The sequence below is a fragment of the Hipposideros armiger genome, unplaced genomic scaffold (assembly GCF_001890085.2).
Source record: "Hipposideros armiger isolate ML-2016 unplaced genomic scaffold, ASM189008v1 scaffold_51, whole genome shotgun sequence".
In the NCBI taxonomy this organism is placed as follows: domain Eukaryota; kingdom Metazoa; phylum Chordata; class Mammalia; order Chiroptera; family Hipposideridae; genus Hipposideros; species Hipposideros armiger.
In genome coordinates, this window is record NW_017731401.1 from 1067761 (window position 1) to 1095261 (window position 27501).

Here is a 27501-nt window from a genome sequence, read left to right on the forward strand (position 1 = left end):
AATTCTGGTCCCCCAAAATGTGTTCAGCATGATTGTTTTAAGGGTTTATGGTGTTCTATTTAGATGGTTCACCCATATCTTTTGACTTACAACTGAGAAAGCGATATCCTTTCAGATGGGTAAGGAGAAATATCTGATATTTTTTGTATCATAGCTTTCAGAAAAGTGTTTACCATGTAAATCTTATTACAATTTCAAGTAACCCTGGGCTAATCCTTAATATTGAAGATGTGGGTAACAATTTCACTGAGAGCAGAAGACAGCTTTTAATTTGTAGCTCCCAATCAGGAGAATCACTGGAACCCAAGTGGCCACTCTTCCTTCTATCGAAAGGATCCTGGTCACACCCAAGAACCTGTCTACATTGTTGCTGTAGAGCGGAGGCGTGAGTAGGGGGCTGGGATCCTATTTTCATTAACCCCCATGGGATTGGTCTGGAGGGCATTCCAGTAACACTGTCTTTCCATCACACCCATATTATCACCCCTGTTTTTCCTAGGCTCCTTGATCTTTTTCCACCTCAGAAAGGCCCTACTCAACTGAAGGCACTCCCAGGAGTCTGAGGCCAGCTTTTGGGCCCCTTTTCCTATTTGAGATGCTTCATCCAGGGTCCTAAGACAAAACATCAGTTGCAATGCTGTTATCAACATTTCTTACAGAGGACTTTCAAGCCCAAAGTTCTCTTGGAGGCTTATGTTGGTCAGAGGATTCCACTATTTTCTGTAATGTTCCCTACATTTAAAATAATTGGTAATATAAATCTTATCTTTTAAAAGATTCAGGAATGTGATAATAAGATATCTAGTAATGAATAATAACAGTTATAAAAAACACAGGTAGAATGACAAATTAACAGTAGTGACCTCATGAGTGCTTATTAGTTTCTTTTCCTTTAAGCCTAGACATAAATAAACATGGGGTTCCTGACCATTTTTCTGGACTTCAGTTAAGCATCGCTGTGCATCATCCCACCTCTAAACAAAGTTGAGCCCGTCACCCTGGACGTGTTATATAGAGCTTTTCCAGTTATAGTGAATTAGTCAGACAATTGCTTTTTTTTTTTTTTTAAGATTTTTACTGGGGAATTGGGGGAAGGGGAACAGACAAGTTGCTGTCCTTTTTGTTCTTCAGTCTAGTTGTGGAGGATGTTGCTTCACTGGCCCAAGTTGGCACCATCATTGCGCTCTTCCTGGGCGAGGCACATCAGTCGCCGGCTTCTGGATGACCGCTCACTGCGGCTGCTGGCTACATACGGTAGCCCATGGCAACCCACTGCCACAGGGGCTGCAGCCTACGTGGTCGCTGCGACTCATGGCAGCCCAGCTCCAGGTTGAGCTGTTGTTCAGCATCTTAGCTGTGGAGGGCAGTGTCACTGGCCCTCATATGTGGGATCTGAACCGGGGCCCTCTGGTGTCCCAAGCCAGCTCTTAACCATCGCGCCACTTGGCCGGCCCCAGACAATTGCTTTTTTAATGACTCTATTTTCTAGACTTTAGGCTCCTTAAGGACACGAATTTTATCAAATTATTCACTTGCAACCCAGTGCTTAACACTGTGCTTTGCACACAAAGCTTAAAAAAAATTGTTGAATGAATGAATGAATGAGTGAATATTTCCTGAGCACCTATTATGATGTTATTGACCCCACATTATTTAATCCTAACAACAACCAATTTTATAGATTGGGAGACAGGATCTGAGAAATTAAGGAACTTGTACAAATATGCATAGATATTAAAGGGTAGACCATGAATTCAAACCGGTTTAGAGAAAGAATAACCTGTAGTGGTTAAGAGCATAGGCTCTAAAGCCAACTGCCTGTATTGAAGAGTTTTATAGCCTGTCATGAGGACTGAACGAGTTAATGAAGGCAAACCTTAGAATAGACCTTGGCACAAAATCAGCACTTGGGCAATATTAGGGGTTAATATCATTTAGGCCCCTCAACCTGTGTCTTTTCTACTCTATCATGTTGCCTCCTCTCACTGATGAACAGACCCTCTCTTTAGCTAAACCTCTTCTGCTCATTATCTAAAAGACTAATCAAAATAAATATAAATTTATATACCACCGTGGACTATGACAGAAAAATAAAATCAAACTCTAGGGGCAGAGCTAGAAGCTGAAAGGAACCCGAGTCACTGGGTGGAGGAAAGCTGTGTATCCACCAGATGGGCACCCACCAGACATTAACTTATATTGGATAAGTCTGTAAATTTGTGGGTTTGTTTGTGACACCCTAACTAGTACATTTTTTTGAACAAAAAGCTGGGTGGGTAAACTAGATGACAGTTGCTTTGCAGAAATGATCATTTCTATCTGTTTCTCTTCCTCACTCTCCATCTATCTTTATCTTGGCTTCTTTTTCTGGAAATCATACTTGAGCATTATTTAGATTTTGGAGGAAATGGAGACAGAAAACAAGAAGCCCTATTTAAACTTCCACATCCAAACAAGCCCTATACTGGGGTACTGGGACTTGCATAGATGTTAGTAAAGTAGGATTTTGTTCCAGTTTGTCTGTTATTTTCTATGAGTATGGAAATTCTGTGATGAGGAAGGTGATGGTCAGGGAAGGATTTGAAATTCCTGGATCTCTACTAGTAATATGATCATAGTAGCTTCAAAAGCTCCCTCTAATCTCTGCAGGAAGAGAATTTATTGCTTTTTTATTCAAAAGAGGAAATTTAATATAAAAGTTTTTTGCTTTCTGTTTCAATTAACCTCACCTACAAGCAGCATGGCTGTTTGAAAAAAATTGTGATATGATCCTGCTTGCAAACTAAAAACCCAGATGAAGACCTTTGGAGTGTAAGCTTTATTATCTCAAACTAGTGAAATACAAAGACTTCGTACTTAGCATGCATTCTATTTATAATTACAGGGAAAAGCTGTTTTCATAAAAATAAAACAATAGCAGTAACAATCAAACCCAGCAGTGTCAGGCTTATTTGTGGACTGTTTTATGTCAGACACTATAAAAATCATCCCATCGCCCCTTTTCCCACCTGTCTAACTTGTTTAGGAATTAACTTGAGGCATTTCCTGTGGAAGGAAACTTACCCACCTCTCCCCACCCTGGCTCACACCTCTTTGTTGTGTTCTCACAGCAGCCTCTGCCCCACAGAAGGCTAACAAATTATTTACTTTCCCTCCTAAACAACTCAGTTCTTAATGCAGGGACTCATTCATCTTTAAACTTGGCACATGGTAGAAACTCAATGAATATGTTCCCTGATTAAATAAATGGGCAACGGTTTAATTCTGCAGCCACCTTTGCTAGGTAAGACACACTAGCTGTGAAAATTCAGTTGTACATGGGCACCCTCCAGCTCCTCAGGAAATAGTGGACATGGAACCTTCCCTTTAGGGAGAGAAAGCAAGTTTCCAGGAGTTTTTCAAATGTTTCGTGGGAATCCCACTTTTGGTTCTCTTTTAGGACTCTTTTTGTTCACCATTCCATATGCCTCATGGACCAAATTACCTTTTTTTTTTTTTTCCTGGTGGTTCAACATGTTCTTGGCTACAGAAGGCTGAAATACTGCTACAAATTGAGCCTTGTAGGAACTTAAACGGAGACGTGTCTCGTGGGAAACCTGTCCTCGGCATGCCTTAAGTGAGACTCCAGTATTTGAAGACGTTAGACTCAGACACCAAAATGAAATGAACCAGAAGGAGTTCCCAGGAGGGGCATGGGATGCCTCAGATCCAAATGGGCAGTCAATTGAGTCCAATGAGGGTGTTAATGAGCTGTTTTACACGGTCCTGGCAAACTCACCCCGCACCCATAATTTTCTCTCAAGGTATCATTAAAATCAAATGATTCCTTATTTTTGGGTATCCATTTACACTGTAATTATTTTGGTCTTTTGTAGTGATTTTCGTGGTTAAATGAGGCAATTCTTCTCCTGCCTGTGTAGATAATGTAATGACTTTTTAATCATTTGTTTTCTACCAGCCAAATTGTTTCCATGATCCCATTAGAAATTCTTCTGTAGTGATTCCAATGGATTTATTGAACTACTGGTGACAGCCACGCTGATGAACTGCAGGCAGCCTGCTGCTAAATTCAGCCAGTGAATATCAAATACCTTCTATTTTCCCAGGAACTCAGAAAATATCTAATAATTTTGATCGATGGACACATTTTCTGACATTCACCATAGAACTTATAAAGAGTAATGCCATGTGGTTATGATAGGTTTTTTAAAAATTGCATTTATTGTTCTGATTATAAAAGTAATACATTATTATTATAGAAAAGTCAAAAGTATAACAAATACTATTAAAACATCTATAATTTCACCACTTACTTAAAACCATTTCATACTTGATATATTTCATTATAGTTTTTATCTATTTCTATTTATTTCTGTTATCTATTTATCTAGCCAAAATTGGAACCATAACTTACATGTAATTTTTAAATCAGATTTTTTTCATTTACTGTGTATGATAAGCTTTTTTCCTTGTCACTGAATATTCTTTGAAGTTATAAGTTTTAAAAGTTGTGTAATATTCCATTATACTCTTTTGTTCTCTAGATAGTTTCTGAGCTTCTAGGATGAACAAGCACAGGATTTACTGTAATTTATTTAGTTATTTCCCTATTGTTGGAACATTTGGATCCTTTAAAAATATGTCACATCAATGGCTCTCCATTCCAAACCCTGCAAGGGCTCCTCGTTTTGCTAAGACTAAAAGCTGATGTTCCTTGAGGCCCTTCACAACTGCCCCTAACCCTTACCTCTCTGGCCTCTGGCTTCGTCTCCTACTCCTTTCCCTGCTCAGGCCCATAAAATACATTGGACTCCCTACTGTTTCTCTATTGCCAGACAGCTTGTTCCCTGGGCCTTCGCATCAGCTGTTTCCTTTGCCTGGAATGCCGCCAAACTCACTACCCAGATATCTCACTTCCTTCAAATCTTTGCTCAAGTGTCTTCTTCTTCTCTTTTATTTTTTTTTTTTAAAGATTTTATTGGGGAATTGGGGGAGGGGAACAGCGTTGGGGAATTGGGGAAAGGGAACAGACAAATTGCTGTCCTTTTGTTCTTCAGTCTACTTGTGGAGGACATTGCTTCACTGGCCCCTGTTGGTATTATCATTGTGCTCTTCCCGGGTGAGGCAGATGGGTCGTTCACGGTGGCTCTTGGTAGCTCACGCTGGCTGCTGGCTGCTCACAGGGGCTGCAGCCTATGCCATCGCCGGTGACTCATGGCAGCCCAGCTCCAGGTCGAGCTGTTGTTCACCATCCTAGCTGTAGAGGGTGCAGCATCACTGGCCCTCATGTGGGATCCAAACCAGGGCCCTATTGCTCAGAGCTGGCATCCCAAGCCAACTCTTAACCAAGGCGCCACTCAGCCGGCCCAAGCGTCTTCTTAATAAAGCAAACTGCTCCATCCCATCTTGCCTCCAGCCACTCCTGACCTTGCTCTGCTTTTTTTTCCTTTCTTTTTTTTTCCTCACAGAACCTGTTATATTCTCATGTACTACTTTACTTTAGTTATTTACCAAGTTTGCTATTTATTATCTATTCTTCCCTCTATAATGTAAATTCTATGAGGGTAGAGTTTTTTGTTCACCAATGTACTGTGGCAAGTGCCCAAAACACTACATGGCACATAGTAGGTGCTCAATAAATATTTGTCAAATGAATGGATAAATGTTTTGCATTTTTGGCTGTTGTGAACAATGTTCTATGGAATCTAAATCTTTGACTAAATCTTTCATGATTTTTTGATGCTGAATCAAAAGAACAAATGTTAAGATTTCCTGATATGTATCATTAAATAGTGTTTTAGAAAAGTTGTTCTGATTTACATTTTTAGCTGGAGCATAACTATGTCCATCTCATTGGACTAACACATTATTTAACTAATGAACATATTATTTAAAAAATATCTTTGCCAATCTGATTGATGAAAAATTCTACTCATTTAAAGAATTTACAATAAAACATTTTACAACTATTCGATTACTATTAAATTTGAAGATTTAAAAATTAGCTTATTAGTCATTGACATCTCTTTTTTGGGGATCACCTGATCATATTTTTTATTGAGTTTTCTGTTGTGAATATGAGGATATATTTTCATTTTTATTAGATATTATTTTTGCATACAAGAGAATATTTAGAGAAATAAAATAAATACTCTTGAAACTACCATCCAACTTCAGCAATAGGACATCACTGAATCTTTAGAAACTGCAATGGGTGCCTCCCAATCTTATTCCTCAGCATCTTCACAAATAAATCATTGATTTTTTTGTGTCTCCAAATAGCATATTATTTAGTCTTGTCTCTTTTGAAAATGGAGTGAGACTGTGTGTAGCCTTCTGCACTTCAACACTGTATTTTCTAAAATTCACCAATGTTTGCTTTCTACAGTGATGGCTCCTTAGGTTTCACTGCTGTGTAGTATTCTCTTGTGTGTATGTACCACCATGTATCCAGTGTTCTGTTGATGGGCAGTTGTGTTGTTTCTAACTCCTTCGTATATTGAACAACATGGCCACAAGCATTCCTGCTCATGACTCCTGAGGCATTATATGCAAAGCTTTGTAGAGTATATACCTACGGTGAAATTGCTGGGTCATAGAGGATGTGTATGCTCAGATTTCAAGATAATGCGAAACTCCTTTCCAACTTGGTTGTGTCAGTTTATATCCCACTAACAGTGGATGGACGTTCTTGTTGCTTCACATTTTTTCTAATGCTTGGTACTATGTTGGGGTGACTAAAAAATGGCATCCCATTTTAGTTTAAATTTGCATTTACCTGATTTCTAACTAATGGAGTGACTGTCCTTTCAAATAATTATTGGCTATTTATCTTTCCTCTTTTCATTATATTTAAAGAGTGATAAAGACCATTACCTCAATCATTTGTTGGGTACCACTTTGTGTGTGCCAATCCCTACACATTACACATTATCCCCTAATCAACCTTATGAAGTAGTTGCCATCATATTTTGGGGCTCCAAAGAGGTTGTTAGAGTATATGTTACAAGCTGTGTTTCTCCAAATAATGGCTTTCATATCTTTATAACATATGACTTGAGACTCAAGACTAATCTGTAATCCTGTTAGACTGCAATTTGACAGTAGGTATCTAATTTCTGAAGTCTGTCCCAGGGTCTTTCAGGGGAAAGCATAATCACTAATAGTTGTATAAAAGAAAAATTTTTAGAGTTTATCTCCAAGACCATTTCCTTTTTCCCTTAGCAGAAAGGCCAAGGCCAGTGACATTTTGGCTGGTGAAGAAAACATTCATACGTGAAAGTACCAGCTGGAGCGAGGTATATGCCTTCTCTCTGATGGGTTGTCTCCTGAAAGAACCCAATAACATTTGTTCAGCAATTTTTTTTCTCTTGGGTTTCAGAATCCAAGAGGAGTTGGCCGGTAATTATATATGAGTCTGGAATTTGAGGAAAAGGGAATGCAGTTATTAGTTTTTGAATGAACCAATCCAATAAGCATTTATTTTGAGTCTGCTTTATACAAGACCCTAAGACACAGATTTATGAGAGAACAAGAGGATAGCAAGTCCATCTCCACTCTGTTTCCTATTAAGTCAGAAGGTTTCAAACTTTTGAAGATAGGTATTTGTTCTTTTTTACTTGTTGCAAGTAAATTTTCTTACGTTATATGTACCCTGGTGTATGGTAGTGAAGCTAAGGTTAGGTTAGCATGCCTGGCTGATCTCAAAATACATGGAAAATCATCATTTTAAGAAATGTTTTCAACCATAGTAATACATAGCGGAAAATAGGCAAATTACCTACAACCAACCGGTTTGCAATTTAAACCGGAATTCTTTGTGTTCCGAGATACAAGTTCCAGTTTTTCCTTGAATAGCTTCAAACAGCTAGGATAACATTAAAAATGCTGAAGAACAAAAGGATGGAGTAAAGACCCACCTTCAGAAACTTCAGTCTATTCTAGGGCTGTGCACCCCAACGTGTGCTGTGTGGAATTTTGTCCCTGAGAAATGCTTGAGGGGAAAAAGATCTCTGATCAAGTAAATTTGGAGAATGCTGCATGTTAGTGTCCTCTTTGAGATACACAACACGCAGGAGCATAGTAAAGGCTCTGAACGATGCTACCGTAAAGACCTTGCCCTAATTTAGTGCGACTCCCCCCATCTCTTAGACTTCTTTGATCCCAGAATCCTGTTTTCATATAATGCCTATTAACATCTCGAGCAATTAGTGTTCTCCAGGACATGATTTTGGAATCCCCACACCAGGGTTATTATTGCTTCTAAATTGTTTTGTGATCTTTAGCAAACCCTAGCCTCAGTTTCTCCTTTGAATTACTAAACCCCTCACAGAGATGCTGTGAATCAAAATTTCCACAGGAAGGTTCTCTAAAAACTCTGGAATGCTACTTCTGTGTTGGGCTAATGTTCATTCCCAGAAAGCCACCTTATTGGTTCTCCTCTTAGTCTGTTCTGCTAGGACTCTCAGTAACGCACCTCCATAAGATGTTGATTTCTGGTTGGCACGCATGTAAAAGCACGGACGCTTGGCAAAGCTAGGGAAGCTACAACTTGCTTCAATTTCAACCTGATGGTCTGTTTCAAAGGTCATTTCTTTCCTTCTAAAGGCGCAACCGCTGCAGTAATTTCCTTTAGTACATTTTTACCCATTTAGATCGAGACAAGTTGTCATAGAATAACCTGTGTTCACATCATCATTTCAAGGGTGGCTTAAATGTGGAGCCAGGATGGCTGCAGCCTTAAGGCTCACCTCGGCTCGTTACTCTGAAGCTGCCTTCTCGGTCTGGTTTTGGTTTAGAAGCAAGGTAGTACGTAATCCAAATAAACAAGCCAGGGCAGACTATCCAAATGACTTGAAAAGCAAAGCAGCTTTAAAACTCCAGTAGGGTACTTGGAGTTGAGCTCTTGTGACACAAGCCAAGGATTCGTTATTCAACAAGGTGCCCGATGGACGAGGTGCCCTTGGCTGGCTGGCTTCTGCCCCCTCCCCAAAGTGTGTTGTGTTGTAGGCTCAAATGTAAACTCTGAGCAAATATTTATTCATCTTTACAAAGTAGAAAAAAAAATCGCAGAGTTGCTTTTTAGTTGTGGGTGTTTCCTTGAAGTGAGGCACGACTAATTTGGGCATTGGGGACATTTGTCTTTGGGGTTTCTGGAGAGTGTCATAAGGCTGTTCATTAAATCAAGCTTCCATGGGTGGAGATGAATTTAATTTCTGTCACAAGGTTTAAGATCCCAACTCCAGCCAGGTTTCTGCCTTTCTGTCTTCTAATAAAAAACATCAGTTATAAGTTGGAATAACTCAGCATTATTTTTTTGGTTAAAATGAATTGTTCACAGAATTCTGAAAAATAATCTTTCCCTCGTGAGCTATAAACTTAAAGCTACAAATTCTTTCTTTCTTAAGCAGGAACTGAGGTTCAAAGAATCTGACTGGATTGAAGCATAAAGCAGTAAATTTTGTCCCCTTAATTTACTCTCGACTTTCTTTCCTATTTCTGTGTTTGCAACCTTAATGCAGGAGAAATTAGTAAATGGTCACTGACTTAGCTGGTTTGATGGCTAATGAGTCTTCCATTTTCAAGGCTTGGGTTCTTATGATCAGCGATGAGGCTGGAGTTAAGGGGGGGTAAAGGCAAGGAGGGGCTCATTTGGCCAGTGCCAGAGAGAGGCAAAAGTTTTTATCTACACTTCCTTGTACTTGTACATGGACCTAAGACCGTGCTCCTGGACGAGGCCAGCTTCATGGATGTGGAAACTATGCAGCTGCCCAGGGCCTCTCACCAAGAAGGACTCTGTGCTTGGTTTAATGTTCTGCTGTCACCACCTTGAAATTCTTAATACTTGTTGAAAAAGGGACCCCATATTTTCACTTTGCTCTGGGACCCTCAAATTACATCTCTGGTCCTTCTCCTGGGTGATAGCTGACTCAGGCTTCCTGCTGGCCTCTTACTCTTCTCTCCCAACCATGCCCCCCAATCCAGGCTAGACTGTTTCGTGTCATGTCCACTGGAGCAGGAAAGGTGACCCTGTGCTGAGTCACCTTTCAGTGACCCTCCTGTGAATTGTATGGATTATTGGTCAAATCAGAGTATCTTTTTCTTGGTGTGGACTTTCGAGAAATGCCAGGTAATTTCAACAGTTGTGCAAACTGAACATGATTAGGAAGGGAAATGGGTTACCAAAGAAAACCCCTGCAATGCCAATGCTTAATAAAAATTATTTTTCGTTTGCAATTTTTATACTCTTATTGACAATAAACCAGCAAACAGGTGCGAAATCAATTTATATTTGGGGCTGACATTAGAATTTTAAAAAATCTTATTGAACACCTGAATACTTTGTTTTATGATGTCAGTTTCCTGAATATGGTTTCTATTTTTTAATAGTGAGCCATATGGAGGACATTTATCCAATATGCTTATTAAATTTTTATATTTGTACCACTTGCATAAGCCATCTAAAAACTATAGCGACGACACTCCTGTCTTTGGATAGTTATTTGATTTCCTTCCTTTTCTTTCTTTCCTTTTTATTGCCTTAGGAAATTCTTCTTAAACGGCCATGTTTCTCCTTTACCCAATTTAAAGATTGCTCACCTCCCGATATCCCCTTCCCCGAATCCCCTACTTTGGTAGAAATGCTTTTATAAAACTGCAATTTATAGTCATGATTTGTGCCTTCTTGAATAGACACAGTCTGATCTGTTATTACTCTCTGTTACTGAGAGCATTGTGTATTATTACATGGCATTCTTACCACAGGAGACATTGCTCTCTGCTCTGGATAGAGCAGAGTAACGGCTAGCTCATCTGGGGCTATGCCTTAGCCTATCAAGCTAACATTGTGTCATAAGGCCTACTGGACATGAAAAGCAACAGGGAAAAAATTGACTTATCAAAACTTTTTTTCAGAAATAGTAGTGCATATGGTTGAAGGGAATACTCTGAAAAGCCACTTGGAGAGGTGTTAAGAATTTCAAGGTGCATGCTCAAGTAGCAATATGCTCAATAAACTCCCCTCTGAGTAGCTTGGCTGGATTTCACTGGAGGATTTTGTTGGCTGGGTTGGGCATAGAATTTTTGGGTCAGAGACAGATTGCCTGAGATAGTGGATGGGAAACTGAATTCTGTCAGCCACCTTTTTTTTTAAACCTCTTATTCATGCAGTTCCTCTATAAATAAATGTAGAAGAGATATTTTAAAGACTATCAACTTGAAGGGACGCCCAAAAGTAGCGTTCCCACAGACATACATGTCTTGATCCAGCCCAAATGTAGGTTCTTGTATAGCTTAACCTCTCCTGAGCAACGAGGTCTTTTTTGTGTTTCTGGTCTTCGGGACTCGTTATGAGTCATGGCTTCCTGTTCAAGGTGGCTGGAGCAGCACTCAGAGCTAAATGTATGGTCTGCCTCTCACAAGAGTGAAGAGGTCCCCTCCTGGACCCATTTTATGGTCTAACCTTTATTTCTTTTTTCTTTTTTTTTCCTACTTATTTTATCTTGCCAAATGGTATATCTATGCAGGCTGCCTTAACTTCTTACTACTTTAACTTTTAAATTATTGTTTAGAGGTATTTTATATAAATAGTCTCCTCCGCCTCTTTTTCCTCCTCCCCTTCCTCTTCTATGGTAACTTCATATGAGTAATAACAATTATTTCATATCCCATATTAGTGGCCTTTATTTCAAGAGCCAGCCTCCGTTTTTGTGATTCTATATAAATTGACCAAATTGACCCAAGGGAATACTTTGGATAAAAACTCATTATACATATGGTTATGGGGGGAAAGGAAGGGAAGAAGTGCTCAATCAATTTGACAAATACTAAAGGCTGTATGTACTATTATACAAATAAACATATACATAGATAAGCAGCAAGGGATGTTAGCTGTATGTGGAATCTGAAAACACAACAAAACACAAGTGAATTAAACTGTACCTCACCAAAGCTATTATATTTAATTTATTAAAAGTAATTAACATAGAATTATTATTATGCATTTGTAATATAACTAATACTTAATAAATTATTAGCCTAACCTCTTAACTGTATTTCCAAGTACCTACCAAGCACTTTCCACCAAGATGTCCCAAAGGCACTTTATTTTATTATCTTTTTTTAATTTATTATTATTATTTTTTTAGCTGAGCCATTCTGTCACCTGTTGGCAGCTCAGAGGCAGCTCAGCTCGGGCTGGGAATCAAACTGGCAACCCTGTTGCTCAGAACTCACACTCTTGAGTGAGCTCTTAACCAACTGAGCCACTCAGCCGGCCCTCCAAAGGCATTTAAAGTCAACATCTTCGAAACTAATTCGACGTCTCTGGAAACCCTCCCCCCGTCCATACTTGTTCCTCCTTAGTCATACCCTCAGTGTCCAGACTTCACTCTCTTCTTAACCCCTACATTCAACCCGCCATCTAGTCCTCTGTTTAGCCTTGAACTCTCTCTGGAATCCAAGTTCCCCTCTCTGACACTAAAGTCACTTCAGATCCTATTATCTCACCCCTTTACCTGAGGTCTCCTATTGGGTAATGTGTGTACCCCAGGGTGTACATAAAATAATCTTTTGAGTAAGTGAAGAAAAAGAGCAGAGCTTCTATTTATATTTTTATCTCTTCCTTTTAACATTTCTGACATTTACAATGCATATATTGGTAGTTATGCATGTAAATAAGTAATAGTTATATATACATAGGACTATGTGCTCAAATATTTCTAATGGGGTGCGCAATCAAAACGGAGATTACTAACCTAGATGATTGCAGTTTGTAACCCTGCCTTCAGTGTAACTTCCTACTATTCTATTCATCTATGAGTTAATACAAGTAAAGCACTTAGAAGGAGCTAAGCACTATATAAGAGTTAGCTATCATTATTATATTATTAGCCTATCCCCAAATCTAACTTTCTGCCACTTATTTCCTCATTATCATGCAACTGGATCTTTACTTAAAAGTCTTAAATAAGTTGGTTCTCACATTAGGATCCCAGGGATAGCCCCCTGGCTCCTGACCTGTGTTGCCAAGTCTGTGTGATCACAAGCTGATGCTCTGGGCTCTGGCTAGTTAGAGGAGAAAAGCTGCTGAGATCTAGCACCACAACCAGGTGTGTTCACTCCGCTTCCAGCCTCTCCCTTGATCACTTCCTGTAACAGACATCACTTCCCTAAATCACACAGCTGATCGTTGCCACTCCCTAGCATAAGACAACGTGTAGACCTTAGAATATCTATCGAGTCCACGTTCCCTTGGGGGACTGAGAATTAAAATATGTTGGAAAAGTTGCTACCTAGGAGTTGTAGAGTTTTGCCTTCTACTGTATTTGCTAAGAAAAAAGGAGAAAGAATAGCAGAGCATTAACATTCCAGAGTCAGATGACATGGATTGAAACCTGTCCCAATCATTTGGAACCAAACCCAATCATGTGTGGTCTGGGTGAATTGCTTCATATCTCCATGACTCAATTTTCTTCTCTGTAAAAGGGCATAACGATACCTGCCTCATAGGATTAAGATAACACATACCATATTTCCCCATGTATAAGATGCACCTTAATTTTGGGGCCCGAAATGTGAAAAAAAATGTATTACACAAAGCTATTGAACTCAAGTTTTATTCATCATAAAATTCATACAACTCCTCATCACTGTCAAAACTCCCAACCATTAGCTTGTCGTCATCTGTGTCTGATGACGAATCACTGTCTTCATATATTGCCTTGTCCTCAGTTCCATCTATGGCATTTGAAATGCCACACTTCTTAAATGACTGGACAATGACCTACAACCACTGTATAAGACGCACCCAGTTTTTAGACCCCACATTTTTTGAAAAAGGGTGTGTCTTATACATGGGGAGATACGGTAATGTTCTTGAGGACCAATAGATGTGTAATAAATGGTAGCATTTTTCATTTGAGATATTCTGACACCTTTAGAAAGTCTTCCACTAATAGGATATTTAACACATTCTAGTTAGAGAAGAACTCCTGAAAGAAACGACAACTGAGAGCTGACATAAATGGGAGCATTGCAGGCAATGACCGCAGAGTGCTGTGTGGCATGGCTACAGTAGAGACAGAGAGCTGGGAGGGAGAGGTGAGGCTGGGGAGCCAGGACAGGGTCAGAATGGAACGGCTTCTTTTTTTAATAGCGCTTTTCTTTTTAACCACCACTCAGGTGCAACCAACTTTATTTCCAGAAGATAGTATGCAAAGACCACTCCACACAACACTCTGAAAACTAAAGCAGCACCTTTATATTATACATACAAACAGTATAAAATGTTTATTATGTAAGAGCTGTGTTTTGTTTACAATATATTATATTGCTTCAAGCCAATGCCAAAAGTTCATACATTATATTCCCTATTTTACTGTGTTTACAATATATTATATTGTTTAAATGCCACTACCACAGTGTTCTTTCTTTCTTTCTTTCTTTTTAATAGTGAATTCTCTGGAATCATGGTAAGGTCAAAATGTATTGTACTCAGAGTTTAAAAATAAGGGCAATTAAAAAATATGTGACAAATGTCTAAATACATGACAATAAAATTTGAAATGCTATAACTTCAGCACTGTTAACTGCGTCATCCAAACCCTTGTGATTTATGCATATTTGTTCCATTTACCTTCTCTAATGTACTCCCAACCCCTTGACACCATGAATGCATTGTGATTTTGGGACTTATCTGCCAACTCCACACTGAAAAGACAAAATTTTAACCGGATCAACTGCCATCATATAAAATCTGTCCCAAAGCATTGAAACAAGAAAATCTATACCATCATGCTACAGACGTACTTAGAAAACTTAAAAGGAAGAGTAAATATCAGCTCAGTGATTTATAATGAAGCTAATAAAATTCAGGCCAGTATTTTTAACTGTAATGAACATTATTTGAACATTCAACACATGAAAGGTTAACAAAGGCTATGAACTTGGTGTAACTTAAAACGTTTCAGATGTCGGAGTTCACCAGATGTAATTGGATTCAGGTGGATCCTGCCGATCCTCCCCCTTTTTAGGTGAAGGCGTGTGCTGCCTGAGCCGGGCGCCTGCTGGCCTCAGGGCATGCATGAGGCTGGCTCCGTACCCTGCAAAATTATTCACAGCTTAAAAGAAAAGAAACTACAAAAACAGGCTCTTCAGATTCATTATTAACCATTCAAATAAAATCCATTTTCTCTTTTCAACCCAGAGCGAAAGACCACAGCGACCACAAAAAGCTACCTGAAGAGATGTTACAGGTTCAAGATGCCTGTTAAAAGAAACCTATGCTGCGAACACCATCAAAGCTGGCTTCCATGGAATGTCTGACTAACTAGATATTTTGGCCATGCAGAAACTCTTGATGTAAAGTTTGGATGAATGTGATCAAATGGAAGGATATTCTCCGCCCAAGGGCTGCTGAGGATCTTGCACTGAGGTCCCGAATGTAGGGTTACTTCTGCAGAAAATTTGATCATGGATCCTTTTCACTGCATTGCAAGACCAGTCTCAATTATATTGATCCAGTTCAGTAGAACAACCTCCACTCTTCATATAGATCACACGATCGGGTGTGGCTATTGCACTTACACAAAATAAAAATTTTATAAGAATTAAGGACTTCAATTATACACATTAGAGAAAGGGTATGATTCCCTTTATCAATGGGGATTTGTGAGTTTTGGTCAAGGTGGGCATCTACCCATTTCCAGCTCAGTTTTTGTTAAGTAGAGTGTAATGCTGAGTTACACAACTCGAGACCTCCTTTCCTCCTACTTGTGAACTCTTGGAGGTGCTCGGGGCACTGATTCATTTCGACTGGTCTCCTAAAACTGATCCAAGACAGCAATCACATTGTAGAAATCTGCCTCCATCTTCCTGTGCATCAGAATCAAGTTTGGCATTTCATTTGTTCCTTGTGGTTTTTAAATGCAAGCATGCCGTTAAATAACTACTGAGTGCAGAATACTTTGTTCCTGAATGTGTTTCTTTGAATTGTTAGTATGTAGGCTAGTCGCTCATGGAACCGCCAAAACATGAGCCAACAATGCGCTTGGAGTAAATCCCTACCCTGCTGCTTTCCCTGCCACCCATGAAGCCCAAACCTCCCTGCTGGTGAGGGTGAGCCTAAGCAGAGAAGTCTGTTTCCAGCATCCTCCTCCCCACTAAGATGTCTGGGTGCCTGGGACCTCCCAACGTGTCACCCCACTGGGAATCTGTTCTTAGAAGAAGAAGTCTGTGCCTTAGAGCTTCCTCGTCACCTCCCTCCAATCAAAATAAACCTCATTCTTTCAGCCTGATTCTCTTAGCTAATGTACAAAATGGCTGGGTGGCCTCTACCGGAAAACACGTTTGCATTTTAATCAGGCACCAGGGCATCTTCTTGACATGCAATGCCTTAATCTGAAGGAGGTACATTGATGACAAAAGCTTTCAGCAGCACGTCTACAAGTGGGGATGCTATTTGGGGGCTGGTAGACCTGTCAGAATCGTTCATCTCTACTCCATGACAGCCCCTAACTTGCTCTCCTTTTGCATGTTACAGCAGGAACAGTATCCCTCGGGCTCTCCTTCTGTCACTCTTGGTGGTCACCAGGCTCCAGATGTGAGTTTCAGAAGATGTTTGTAATTGAGTCTTGGGAGGTATGGTCTGACCTCATCCCAGGACTGAGGACTTCTGGAAAGTTACTCTGATTTGGGGACAAAATTCAGGGTTTGTAGATAGTTGAGGGTAGAATAAAGAGTTTGTTTACTCTTTTCCAAAATAGCTTTAGAAATAGTTAGTTTTCTATAGGTCTTTTAGTCCAAAGAGGGTTTCCTGGTAAGTATGTCCTAACTGGGATACTGTTCAACCATGACCACCTGAGTAAAGAAGCTATTTTCCCGAGGAGCCACGCTTCTTGCTAAGTTGTGCCCCCCTGGAGCCTCAATCTACCATCCAATCAATTCAGTAGATGAAAAAGAATCAAATCAATAGCTTGGTGTAGCCTAGACCAGACACCAACTACCTTAAAATCAACAAATAAGTAAACATGTGCATACCTATATATAAATGTATTTTATATATATGTATATATGAATAATATAAAGTGAACATTATAAAATATGCACAAAAATGAGAAATTTGAGATTGAGATGTATAAATACAAATATTTATATATTACATATGTATTTATACAAATAAAGATAAAATAATATAAAATATATTTTAAAACTAATATTTTTTCTCAGCATCCCAGCTGATCATTGCCACATTCACTGGGCTATATGCACCGCCCTTTGGAGACCACTTGTCTAGAAAAACATTTTATGTGTGAATGATTTGTTCAATTTGTGTCCATTATTTTGGAGACACAATATGATGGACATAATCTGGACTTCTGTTATTGAAGGGTGTTGTATGACTGACATTCTTCCTTTCCTCAAAGGAAGGTGGACAGTGGGCCCATGCTTAGGAAACTGAGTTCTAGCAGCCAACGTATGGAAAGTGCATTGTTCCACTGGTTCACTTGCTAATTGACTGTCTCTCCCACTAGAATCTGGGCTCCACCAGGCAGAGCCTTTTCTATCTGTTCACTAACATGTCCCCAGTGCCCGGATTCATGCTTAACACAGAGAAGATAACAATCAAAATGAAATGGTTGCATTTAGCAGGTTTCATTTTGTGTATAAACCAGGCCAGTGGTTTATTATTTAAATAGCTAGTTCATTTTTGACAGTCAATAAATTTGGAAGAAAGGCAACTCCACTGTAACATCTATCCCATACTTCATAGACCTTTTCTTTCCCTCAAAAGAACTCATTTAAACCATACCATAACCAATACAACTTACAGGTTTTGAAAAGCAAAACTCTTCATGTTTTAGATGCTAAATCTTAGCTGATAAATCTTCATTGATAAAATGAGAACCACGTTAAAAACTAATTCCACATTTGACTTAAAATCTTACTTTTTACTTGTCATTTCTTTCATAGTTCACACACTGTATTAACAACTCAACCTGTTTTACTCATTTAACCTATTAAATATTTGTAGTGTTATTTGACAGATTTCGTGATATTTTACAATGATGCATGAAGCTTAGACCGTAAAGTTTAGAGAGTCGTGGGTGGCAGGAGGAAGCATGGGGGAGAAAAGGAAGAAGAAGTTGCTTTTAATGGAACAGAAAGCAGGGCTGAGTTATGAGTTGTCTATGAGTCTTTGGAGCCAAGGAGCAGACATGAAGGAGGCCGGCTCCAGACAGCTCCCACTCACTTTTATTGCAGTGTCTTCCATGCCAGCCTTCTTGACATCGGCATTTGTTGGGTTCGTGGCAGGTTCCATGTGTACCGCAGCCAGGCTCACAGACAGCTAGAGTCAAAGGAGATAAAAAGAATGCTTCCTGAGCTTTCATTTTTCAACAGAAATACACAGCCATTTTTCCTGCAGTTCCTTAGAATGTGTTAGTTTTGGCTTCATCCCCTATTTTTTTTCCCCCCTCTAAGTCAATCTTCAGCTACAAGTCAGTTTGGGACTTACTGAAAAAGTCCTGAAAGGGATCTTAAACTAAGCTTGATGCTTCTCATTCACATAAGACACTCAGCAGGACTTTGAAACCGCTGGGCAATGGAAGTTTATTTTCCTTAAGAAGGCTGCTAATGGTGAAAAAGTTCAGTTGTGTGTGTGAATGTGTCTAAGTTTTTTTTACATGTGTTGATTTCAAACATCTTTGCTCTACACACAGGAAACACACGTCAGTGAAGAAAGGTTCATTGTGGTGCTGAGGCAACATGGGGTAGACACAGAAGTCATGCAGTATGAGGTTACTGTTGCTTTAATTCTCCCGTAACCCAGGTTGGTGATGTGTATGCGGTACTTACGTGTATGCGGTACTTACGCTTTGAACAGAGGTCTCCTTGGTAACCTTTGGAGCATTTACATTTGCTTTTACCAATGCATTTACCTCCATTTCGACAGGGTTGTGGGCATTTGCCTGAAACAGAGAAGAAGGCAAATAAGCAAGGAACTCGGGACTTCGTTCAGAGGTAATTACATTTTTCAAAGAAATTACAAGGCTTTGAGAGGATAAATGCTTTTAAATGGTAATTATTTCCACTTATTTCAGATTTAATCTGGCTTTGAAATAGCTTGAGTTTCATTTTTGGAACAAGCAGGCTAGTATTTTTACTTATGATTTTGGGTATATAGCTTCTATAATAAATGTGTTGCTCAAAAGCTGTATTTAGCCAGCGGAGTGGCTCAGTTGGTTAAGAGCTCATTCAAGAGTGCGAGCTCTGAGCAACAGGGTCACCGGTTTGATTCCTGGCCTGAGCTGAGCCGCTGAGCTGCCAACAGGTGGCAGGATGTCTCAGCTAAAAAAAACAAAAACAAAAGCTGTATTTATATTACTTTTTTTGTAAATGGAATAAAATTTTAATTGACTCATAAACACTTGTAATTTAAGACATACTAATATTTAATATGGAAATGACCCTTTAAATGATCGGTTCTCTGAGTTCTAATTCTTGAATGCCACTTTTTCTGAAAGCAAGCCTACACCTGTACCTGATGCATCAGTCTTAGCCTAGGAGTCTTCAGAAAGCAGGACCGGCCACAGATAGTTTATTTGGGGAAGTGAGCCTAAGAAACAGGAATGGGGAGACTGGAAGAGTAAAACAGGAAAGGAGGGAAAGCCAACACAAAAGTACGTTTGTGGGTGGGTCATCACTATGGCAACTGGGCTCTATCCTGCTGGGTCCTTCTGAGGAGCCATGTAGATGGCACCTACAAATTGTCTGAAAGAAGGGAGAGGGAAGCATTTATTCATCAGTGGCTATCTCCCACTGGTCAAGGGAGCCTCCGTGGGATAACTTCCTTGCACTTCCATTCCACAACTGTGTGAGTACAGGTTGTATTTTTTTTTTTTTTATGACTCAGAGGAGTCTCTGGGTGGAAAGCAAGAGAAGTGTGGAACAGCTAAGATGAGGTGCAATCAGGTTATACCTGTGCAAAACAGGTTGTCATAGTAGTCAGTGGCTGGAGTGAAAGTCTGGCTAAGGAGGATATGAGGTGGGGCCCAAAAGGTGACTGATACCACACCTACACATTTTTCTGGAATGTCTCAGATCCTAATAATACATCATTCTTTCTTTTATCTATGTGCCAAATGAATATTGCTAATGTCGTCACAGATCTTTGCATCGCAGGATTTTAGAGCTGGAATAGGGTCTTAGATGTAAAAATTATATAATAATTTTCTTCTTACTCCAGAAGCTACTTATTCTCCCTCTGAAATCTGGAATTTGCCATCCCAAGGCTGAATTGTTTTTTGAAGAAGCAGAAGATGAAGGGTTGCTCACCCAGAGCTGAAACCACATCCTGTGACCAGCATAATGATGTTACAAACAGAGCAAACAGCCATTAGATTTTTGGTAGTGGGGGAATTTGGATATATTTGTTGTTGTTCTTTTTCTTTTCTCCCCACTATAGCAGAACACTCATGACAAAGGCCTCAGTACATAAGGAGAAGAAATGAAATCTTTATCCTAAAACAACTCACCTTTCATTTTCTAAGCTCTTCTTTTTATGGTCAAACAAGCTTTGAAAGACGTGAACTATATATTTTATCAACAAGCGTTATGCTTGATAAACATGAAGTGAATTCCATATGAAAAGCATTTTGCTAAAAACACACTTTTCTTTTTACTTATCCAAAAGGACTTTCTTAATATATAAATTGAACGAAGAAGCAGCCTTTAGTCACCGTGGAGACAATATAGACATAATATTGAAATGTTAGAGTCTCTTCAAAACCTGGAATGCCATTAGGTCTTTAGGTTTTTCTGATGCAAGGATGTTCCAGAAACAGGTATTAAAACAACCTTAATAATAGAATACCACCTTTTCGCTGACCATTAAAAATCCAAAAGGGTCCTTTTTGCTAGGTTTGGATACAAAGAACAGCATTTACTATTTTGTCAAAACCCCAACTCTTACCTAAAGCAAAGGAGTACCTAACTCTGAAATTCTATTTGTGTCCAAGAAACATCTGACCCCATCACATGCACAAAATTGGATCATATCATAGTATTCTGCAATGCACTGAGGTTTTTTTCAAGTAAGCAAGATGTAGGACAATAATTATATGGCAGAAAACATAGAGTACTTATTGTGAAATACTTGGTGGGCCCCAATTCCCAATTCACTTCTGTGAGAGGTGAACTTGGTAACCAAGGATAATGCTTGGTGGACAGAACCACCAAGAGAATGATTGGTGGATAGAACCTTTTCATTGACTCCATGGGTCTTTGTATTTTCTTGGCAAGAGGGTAAGTGAGGACCTCAAGGTTCACTGCAGCCAAGAAGGACATTCTCTCCTGGTTATTACACAACAGAATGTGACTGCAGGCAACTGTTAGAAGGCCATTCCTCTATCAAACCTCATGAAGCCAAAAACCTCCTGAAGATCTGATTGTTTTAAAATTCAGAATTCTATAAGAGTCTTTAACATTGATTTGCTTTTCCTGAAAATATTTTGCAACCAAATTCTATTCATGGGACAATGGAAAACTGAGTCAAACTAGAGAGAAACCTAAAAGAGACTAAAGATTGCTAAAAGACAAACAGATTTGACTAAGTTTAAACAGTTAGCATTTTTACTATAACGTGTGAATGAGTCCAGTTAGAACAATGAGATAAGGTATTGGCAAACAAAAACATTAAACTTCCTCCATCCATTGGATTGTGAGGTAACTTAAATTTGCTACTCTGCTTCATATAGAAAAAAAGATAAAAAAGATTTACAATAAGTACCAACAACCATCATCTCTGGGTCTTAGAATTATGGGTGAATTTTAATTGTTTTATCCAATATGCTAAATTTTTACAGAGAACTTTTATAATAATAAAAACCTATTAAGTCTTTTTTATTATTAGTTTCAGGTGTACAAAACAACATAATGATTAGACATTTACATACTTCACAAAGGGATAACCCCAAGTCTACTACCCGTCTACTACCCATCTGACACCGTACATAGCTATTATAATACCATTGACTATATTCCATGTTTACTTTACATTCCATGACCATATATATGTATATATATATGTATTTAAATGATAGCTGACTTTCAATATTATTTTATATTAGTTTCAGGTGTACAGCACAGTGGTTAGGCATTTATATAACTTATGAAGTGATCCCCCCAATAAGTAAGCCTAGTACCCATCTGACACCATACATAGTTTTTACATTATTGACTGTATTCCCTATACTGTATTTAACATCCCCATGACTATTTTGTAACTACCAATTTGTACTTTCTAATCCCTTCACCTTTCTCACCCATCTCCCATCCCCCCTCCCATCTAGCAACCATCAGTTTGTTCTCTCTATCTATTTTATTTCTGTTTATTTTTATTTCTATTTCTGTTTTATTTGCTCATTTATTCTGTTTTTTAGATTCCACATATAAGTGAGATCACACGGTATTTGTTTTTCTCAGTCTGACTTCTTTCACTTAGCATAATATCCTCTAGGTTCATCCATGTTGTTGCAAATGGTAGGATTTCATTCTTTTTTATGGCAGAGTAATACTTCATTATATAAATGTACCACAATTTCTTTATCCTATCATCTATTGACTGGCATTTTGGTTGTTTCCATGTCTTGGCTATTGTAAACAGCACTGCAGTAAACATAGGTGTGCATACATTTTTTTTTGAATTTCTTTGGATAAATACCCAGGAGTGGAATTGCTGGATCATAAGGTAGTTCTATTTTTAATTTTTTGAGGAACCTATATACTGTTTTCCATAATGGTTGCACTAGTTTACAATCTCACCAGCAGTGTCTGAGGGTTGCCTTTTCTTCACATCCTTGCCAATACTTGTTGTTTATTGATTTGTTAATGATAGCCATTCTGAAAGGATTAAAGTGATTTCTTATTGTGGTTTTTATTTGTATTTCTCTGATGATTAGTGATGTTGAGCATCTTTTCATGTCTATTGACCATCTGTATGTCCTCTTTGGAGAAATGTTTATTCAGGTCCTCTGCCCATTTTTTAATTGGATTCTTTGGTTTTTGGGTGTTGAATTGTATGAGTTTTTTATAAATTTTGAATATTAACCCTTTATCAGATATATCATTGGTAAATATCTTCTCCCATTCAGTAGGATGTCTTTTTGTTTTGTTGATGGTTTCCTTTGCTATGAAAAAGCTTTTTAGTTTGATGTAGTCCCATTTGTTTATTTTTTCTTTTGTTTCCCTTGCCCGAGTAGATGTATCAGTAAAAATATAACTAAGGGTAATGTCTGAGAGTTTACTTTCTATATTTTCCTCCATGAGTTTTACGGTTTCAGGTTTTACATTTAAGTCTTTAATCCATTTTGAGTTTATCTTTGTATATGGTGTAAGAAGGTGTTCCAGTTTCATTTTTTTTGCATGTATCTGTCCAGTTTTCCCAGCACCATTTTTTGAATAGACTGTCTTTACCCCAATGTAAATTCTTGCTTCCTTTGTCATATATTAAATGACCACACAGGCATGGATTTATTTCTGGGCTCTCTATTCTGTTCCATTGTGTGTCTGTCTGTATGCCGATACCATGCTGTTTTGATTACTACGCCCTTGTAGTATAACTTGATATTAGGAAGCGTGATACCTCCAGCTTTGTTCTTTTTTCAGGATGGCTATGGCTATTTGGGGTCTTTTATGGTTCATATAAATTTTAAAATTATTTGTTCTGGTTCAGTGAAAAATGCCATTGGTAATTTGGGAGGGGTTGCATTGAATCTGTCGATTGCTTTGGGTAGTTTGGACATTTTAACTATATTAATTCTTCCTATCCATGAGCATGGTATATGTTTCCATTTATTTGTATCTTCTTTAATTTTTCTCTTCAATGTCATAATTTTCTGAGTACAGGTTTTTTACTTCCTTGATTAAATTTATTCCTAAGTATTTTTTTGATGCAATAGTAAATGAGATTGTTTTCTTAATTTCTCTTTCTGATAGTTCATTATTGGTGTATAAAAATGCAACTGATTTCTGAATATTAAATTTGTATCCTGCTACTTTACTAAATTTATTTATCAGTTTTAATAGTTTTTGGCGGAATCTTTGGGGTTCTCTCTACATAGTATCATGTCATCTGCAAATAATGACAGTCTTATTTCTTTCTTTTCTATTTGGATGCCTTTTCTTTCTTTTTCTTGACTGACTGCTGTGGTTGGGACTTTCAGTACTATGTTGAATAAACGTGGTGAAAGTGGGCATCCTTATCTTGTTCCTGATCTTAAAAAGAATGCTTTTAGCTTTTCCCCATTGAATATGATATAAGCTATGAGTTTGTCATATATGGACTTTATTATGTTGAAATATGTTACCGCTATTCCCACTTTGCTGAGAGTTTTTACCATAAATGGATGCTGGATTTTGTTAACTGCTTTTTTCCCATCTATTGATATGACCATATGATTTTTATCTGTCATTTTGCTTATGTGGTGTATCATGTTAATTGATTTGAGAATATTGAACCAACCTTGAATACCAGGAATGAATCCCACTTGATCTTTGTGTATGATCCTTTTAATGTATTGCTGAATTCGACTTGCTAATATTTTTGTTGAGGATTTTGCATCTATGTTCATTATGGATATCAGCCTATACAGCAAGTCCCTGACGTACAAACGAGTTCTGTTCTGGGAGAACGTTCGTAAGTCGGATTCTTTCATAAGTCCGATTCGTTCGTAAGTTCGACAAAGTGAGTCTTATACACCTTTGACACAAATATACAATGTAAAGCCAATGGTTGAATGATTCATGTTATAAGTACGAGCGATGTCTACCATCTTTTTGCCTTGGTCCAATCTCTCAATTATTTTCACTTTTGTTTCCATGGTTATTGCTTTGCGCTTCCTAGCAGTCCCCTCCGCATCATCAATGCTTTTCCTCTTGCTTCCGGACATCCTGGACTCTGATTGATCACTGTACTACTGTACTATTGCACTGTACAGACAGCACACAGCAGCACAACTGTGACAATGTCCGGAAGACATGTGAACTACTTCCATGATTTGTTTGCATCTACGAATGTTCCTAATGCGAGATCCGGTCCTATCCGTGAAAGTTTGCAACTCAAATGTTCATAAGTTGGAGGCTTACTGTAGTTCTCTTTTTTTGTTGATGTCTTTGTCTGGTTTTGGAATCAGGGTAACTGTAGCCTCATAAAATGAGTTTGGAAGCCTTCCCTCCTTTTGGATTTTTTGGAATAGTTTGAGAATAGGTGTTAATTCTTGTTTTCAATGTTTGGTAAAATTCATCTGTGATGTCATCTGGTCCAGGACTTTTGTTCTTTGGGAGCTTGTTGATTACTGATTCAGCTTCGTTGTAGTAATCAGTCTGTTGAGATTTTCTTTTTCTTCTTGATTTAGCCTTGGAATATTGTATATTTCTAGAAATTTATCCATTTCTTCCAGATTGTCCAATTTTTTGTTGTATAGTTGCTGGTAGTATTTTCTTAAAATTTTTGTATTTTTGTGGTGTCGGTTGTCACTTCTCTTTCATTTCTGACTTTATTTATTTGAATCCTCTTTCTTTTTTCTTGATGAGTCTGGTGAAAAGTTTGCCAATTTTGTTTATCCTTTTAAAAACCAGGTCTTGATTTCATTGATCTTTTGTATTTTTTTCTTTTTTGTCTCTATTTCATTTATTTCTGCTCTGATCTTTATTATTTCCTTCCTTCTATCCACTTTGGGCTTTGTTTGCTGTTACTTTTCCAGATCCCTTACGTGTAAAATTAGACTGTTTATTTGATATTTTTCTTGTTTCTTGAGGTAGGCCTGCATTGCTATGAATTTCCCTTTTACGACTGCTTTCACTGTGTCCCATAAATTTTGGGTAGTTGTGTTTCCATTTTTATTTGTCTGAAGATATCTTTTGATTTCTTCCTTGATCTCATTGTTGATCCATTAATAATTTAGTAGCACGTTATTTAGCCTCCACGTGTTTATGTGTTTTTCAGGTTTTTTTCTTGTAATTGATTTCTAGTTTCATACCATTGTGGTCACAGAAGATGCTTGATATAATTTCAATCTTCTTAAATTTATTTCAATTTATTTTGTGGCCTAACATGTGGTCTATCTTGGAAAATGTTCCATGTGCACTTGAAAAGAATATATATTCTGCTGTTTTGGGGTGAAATGTTCTAAAAATATCAATTAAATCCATCTGGTGTAGTGTGTCATATAAGGCTGCTGTTTCCATGTTGATTTTCTGCCTGGAGATCTGTCCATTGGTGTCAGTGGTGAGTTAAATTCCCCTACTATTATTGCGTTACTGTTGATCTCTGCCTTTATGTCAGTCAATATTTGTTTTATATATTTAGGTGCTCCTATGTTGGGTGCATAAATGTTTATTAGGGTGATGTCCTCTTGATGGGTTGATCCTTGTATTATTATGTAATGTCCTTCTTCGTGTCTTATTGTAGTTTTCATTTTAAAGTCTATTTTGTCTGATATAAGTATTGCTACTTGGGTTTTTTTCTCATTTCCATTTGCATGAAATATCTTTTTCCATTTCTTAACTTTCAGTCTATGTGTATCATATGTTATATGATTCTATTTATACAAATAAATATGAAATGTCCAGACAGAATAGGAAAATCTAAAGAGACAGAAAGCAGATTAGTGGTTTCCAGGGTCTCGGGGAGAAAGGAATGAGGAGTGACTACTAATGGGTACAGGGTTTCTTTTGAGGGTGATGACATGTTCTGGAATTTGATAAAAGTGATACTGCATGATTTTGTAAATATACTAAACTGTATACTTTTAAATGGTAAATTTTATGGTATGTGAATTATATCTCAATTTAAAAATAAGAATATATAATTCAACTTTTGTCTGTATTACACCAGAGGCACTTTTCTACTCAAGATCTATTTCTGTATATTTCGTAATGTGGTAATGGAAACAGAAAATTTCCTAAAAGGATTTGAGTATAACTTGTGATAGGGATACTCAGGAGCTACCAAAGGCCCACATTTTTGGTGTAGTTATGAAAAAAAACAAAACCAGGAATAGAAAACATTGTCTCTGCCAATGAAAAGGTCATAAACCTAAGGGCATAAAAGGGCATACTTACATGAAATGAGCCCATGAACAAAGATTCATAAACATGAACCAACAAACTATGTGAAGTCTTAGAGTAAGTACAGGGAGAAAACCAAAGGGGGCAAGTTCACAGAATTGTTTATCAGGGCAGGGTAACTAATAAGAACAGAAACCACATCCTGACAATTAATTACATATTCCATGGAAACTTCAGAGGTATTTCATTTGAACTCTGTAAAAAGTGATTACTTCATCTACTAACTCATTAAAGTACGAAAACCCACAAATAAATTAGAGGTTGAAAGTTAAAATAGGAAGTCAGTATTATTTAATTTTGAACCCATTACAACTTCAGAAACTACGGCTATACCAAACACAGTGGTGTTTTGCAGAATTTAATACGGCTGGAAAT

At 38.0% G+C, this 27501-nt stretch overlaps 1 protein-coding gene across 1 annotated transcript in view; it reads right to left on the bottom strand.

The window, feature by feature from the left end:
- Positions 1 to 14177: 14177 nt before the first annotated feature.
- The window catches only part of WIF1 (Wnt inhibitory factor 1), a 71261-nt gene continuing 57937 nt past the window's right edge, over positions 14178 to 27501 (bottom strand). The window contains exons 8-10 of the mRNA XM_019640513.1: positions 18873 to 18968; positions 18251 to 18346; positions 14178 to 15101 (exon numbers count right to left, since the gene is read on the bottom strand). Of these exons, the coding sequence (XP_019496058.1) occupies positions 14980 to 15101; positions 18251 to 18346; positions 18873 to 18968 (314 nt within the window). The 3' untranslated portion in view covers positions 14178 to 14979. The remainder of the gene's footprint in view (positions 15102 to 18250; positions 18347 to 18872; positions 18969 to 27501) is intronic.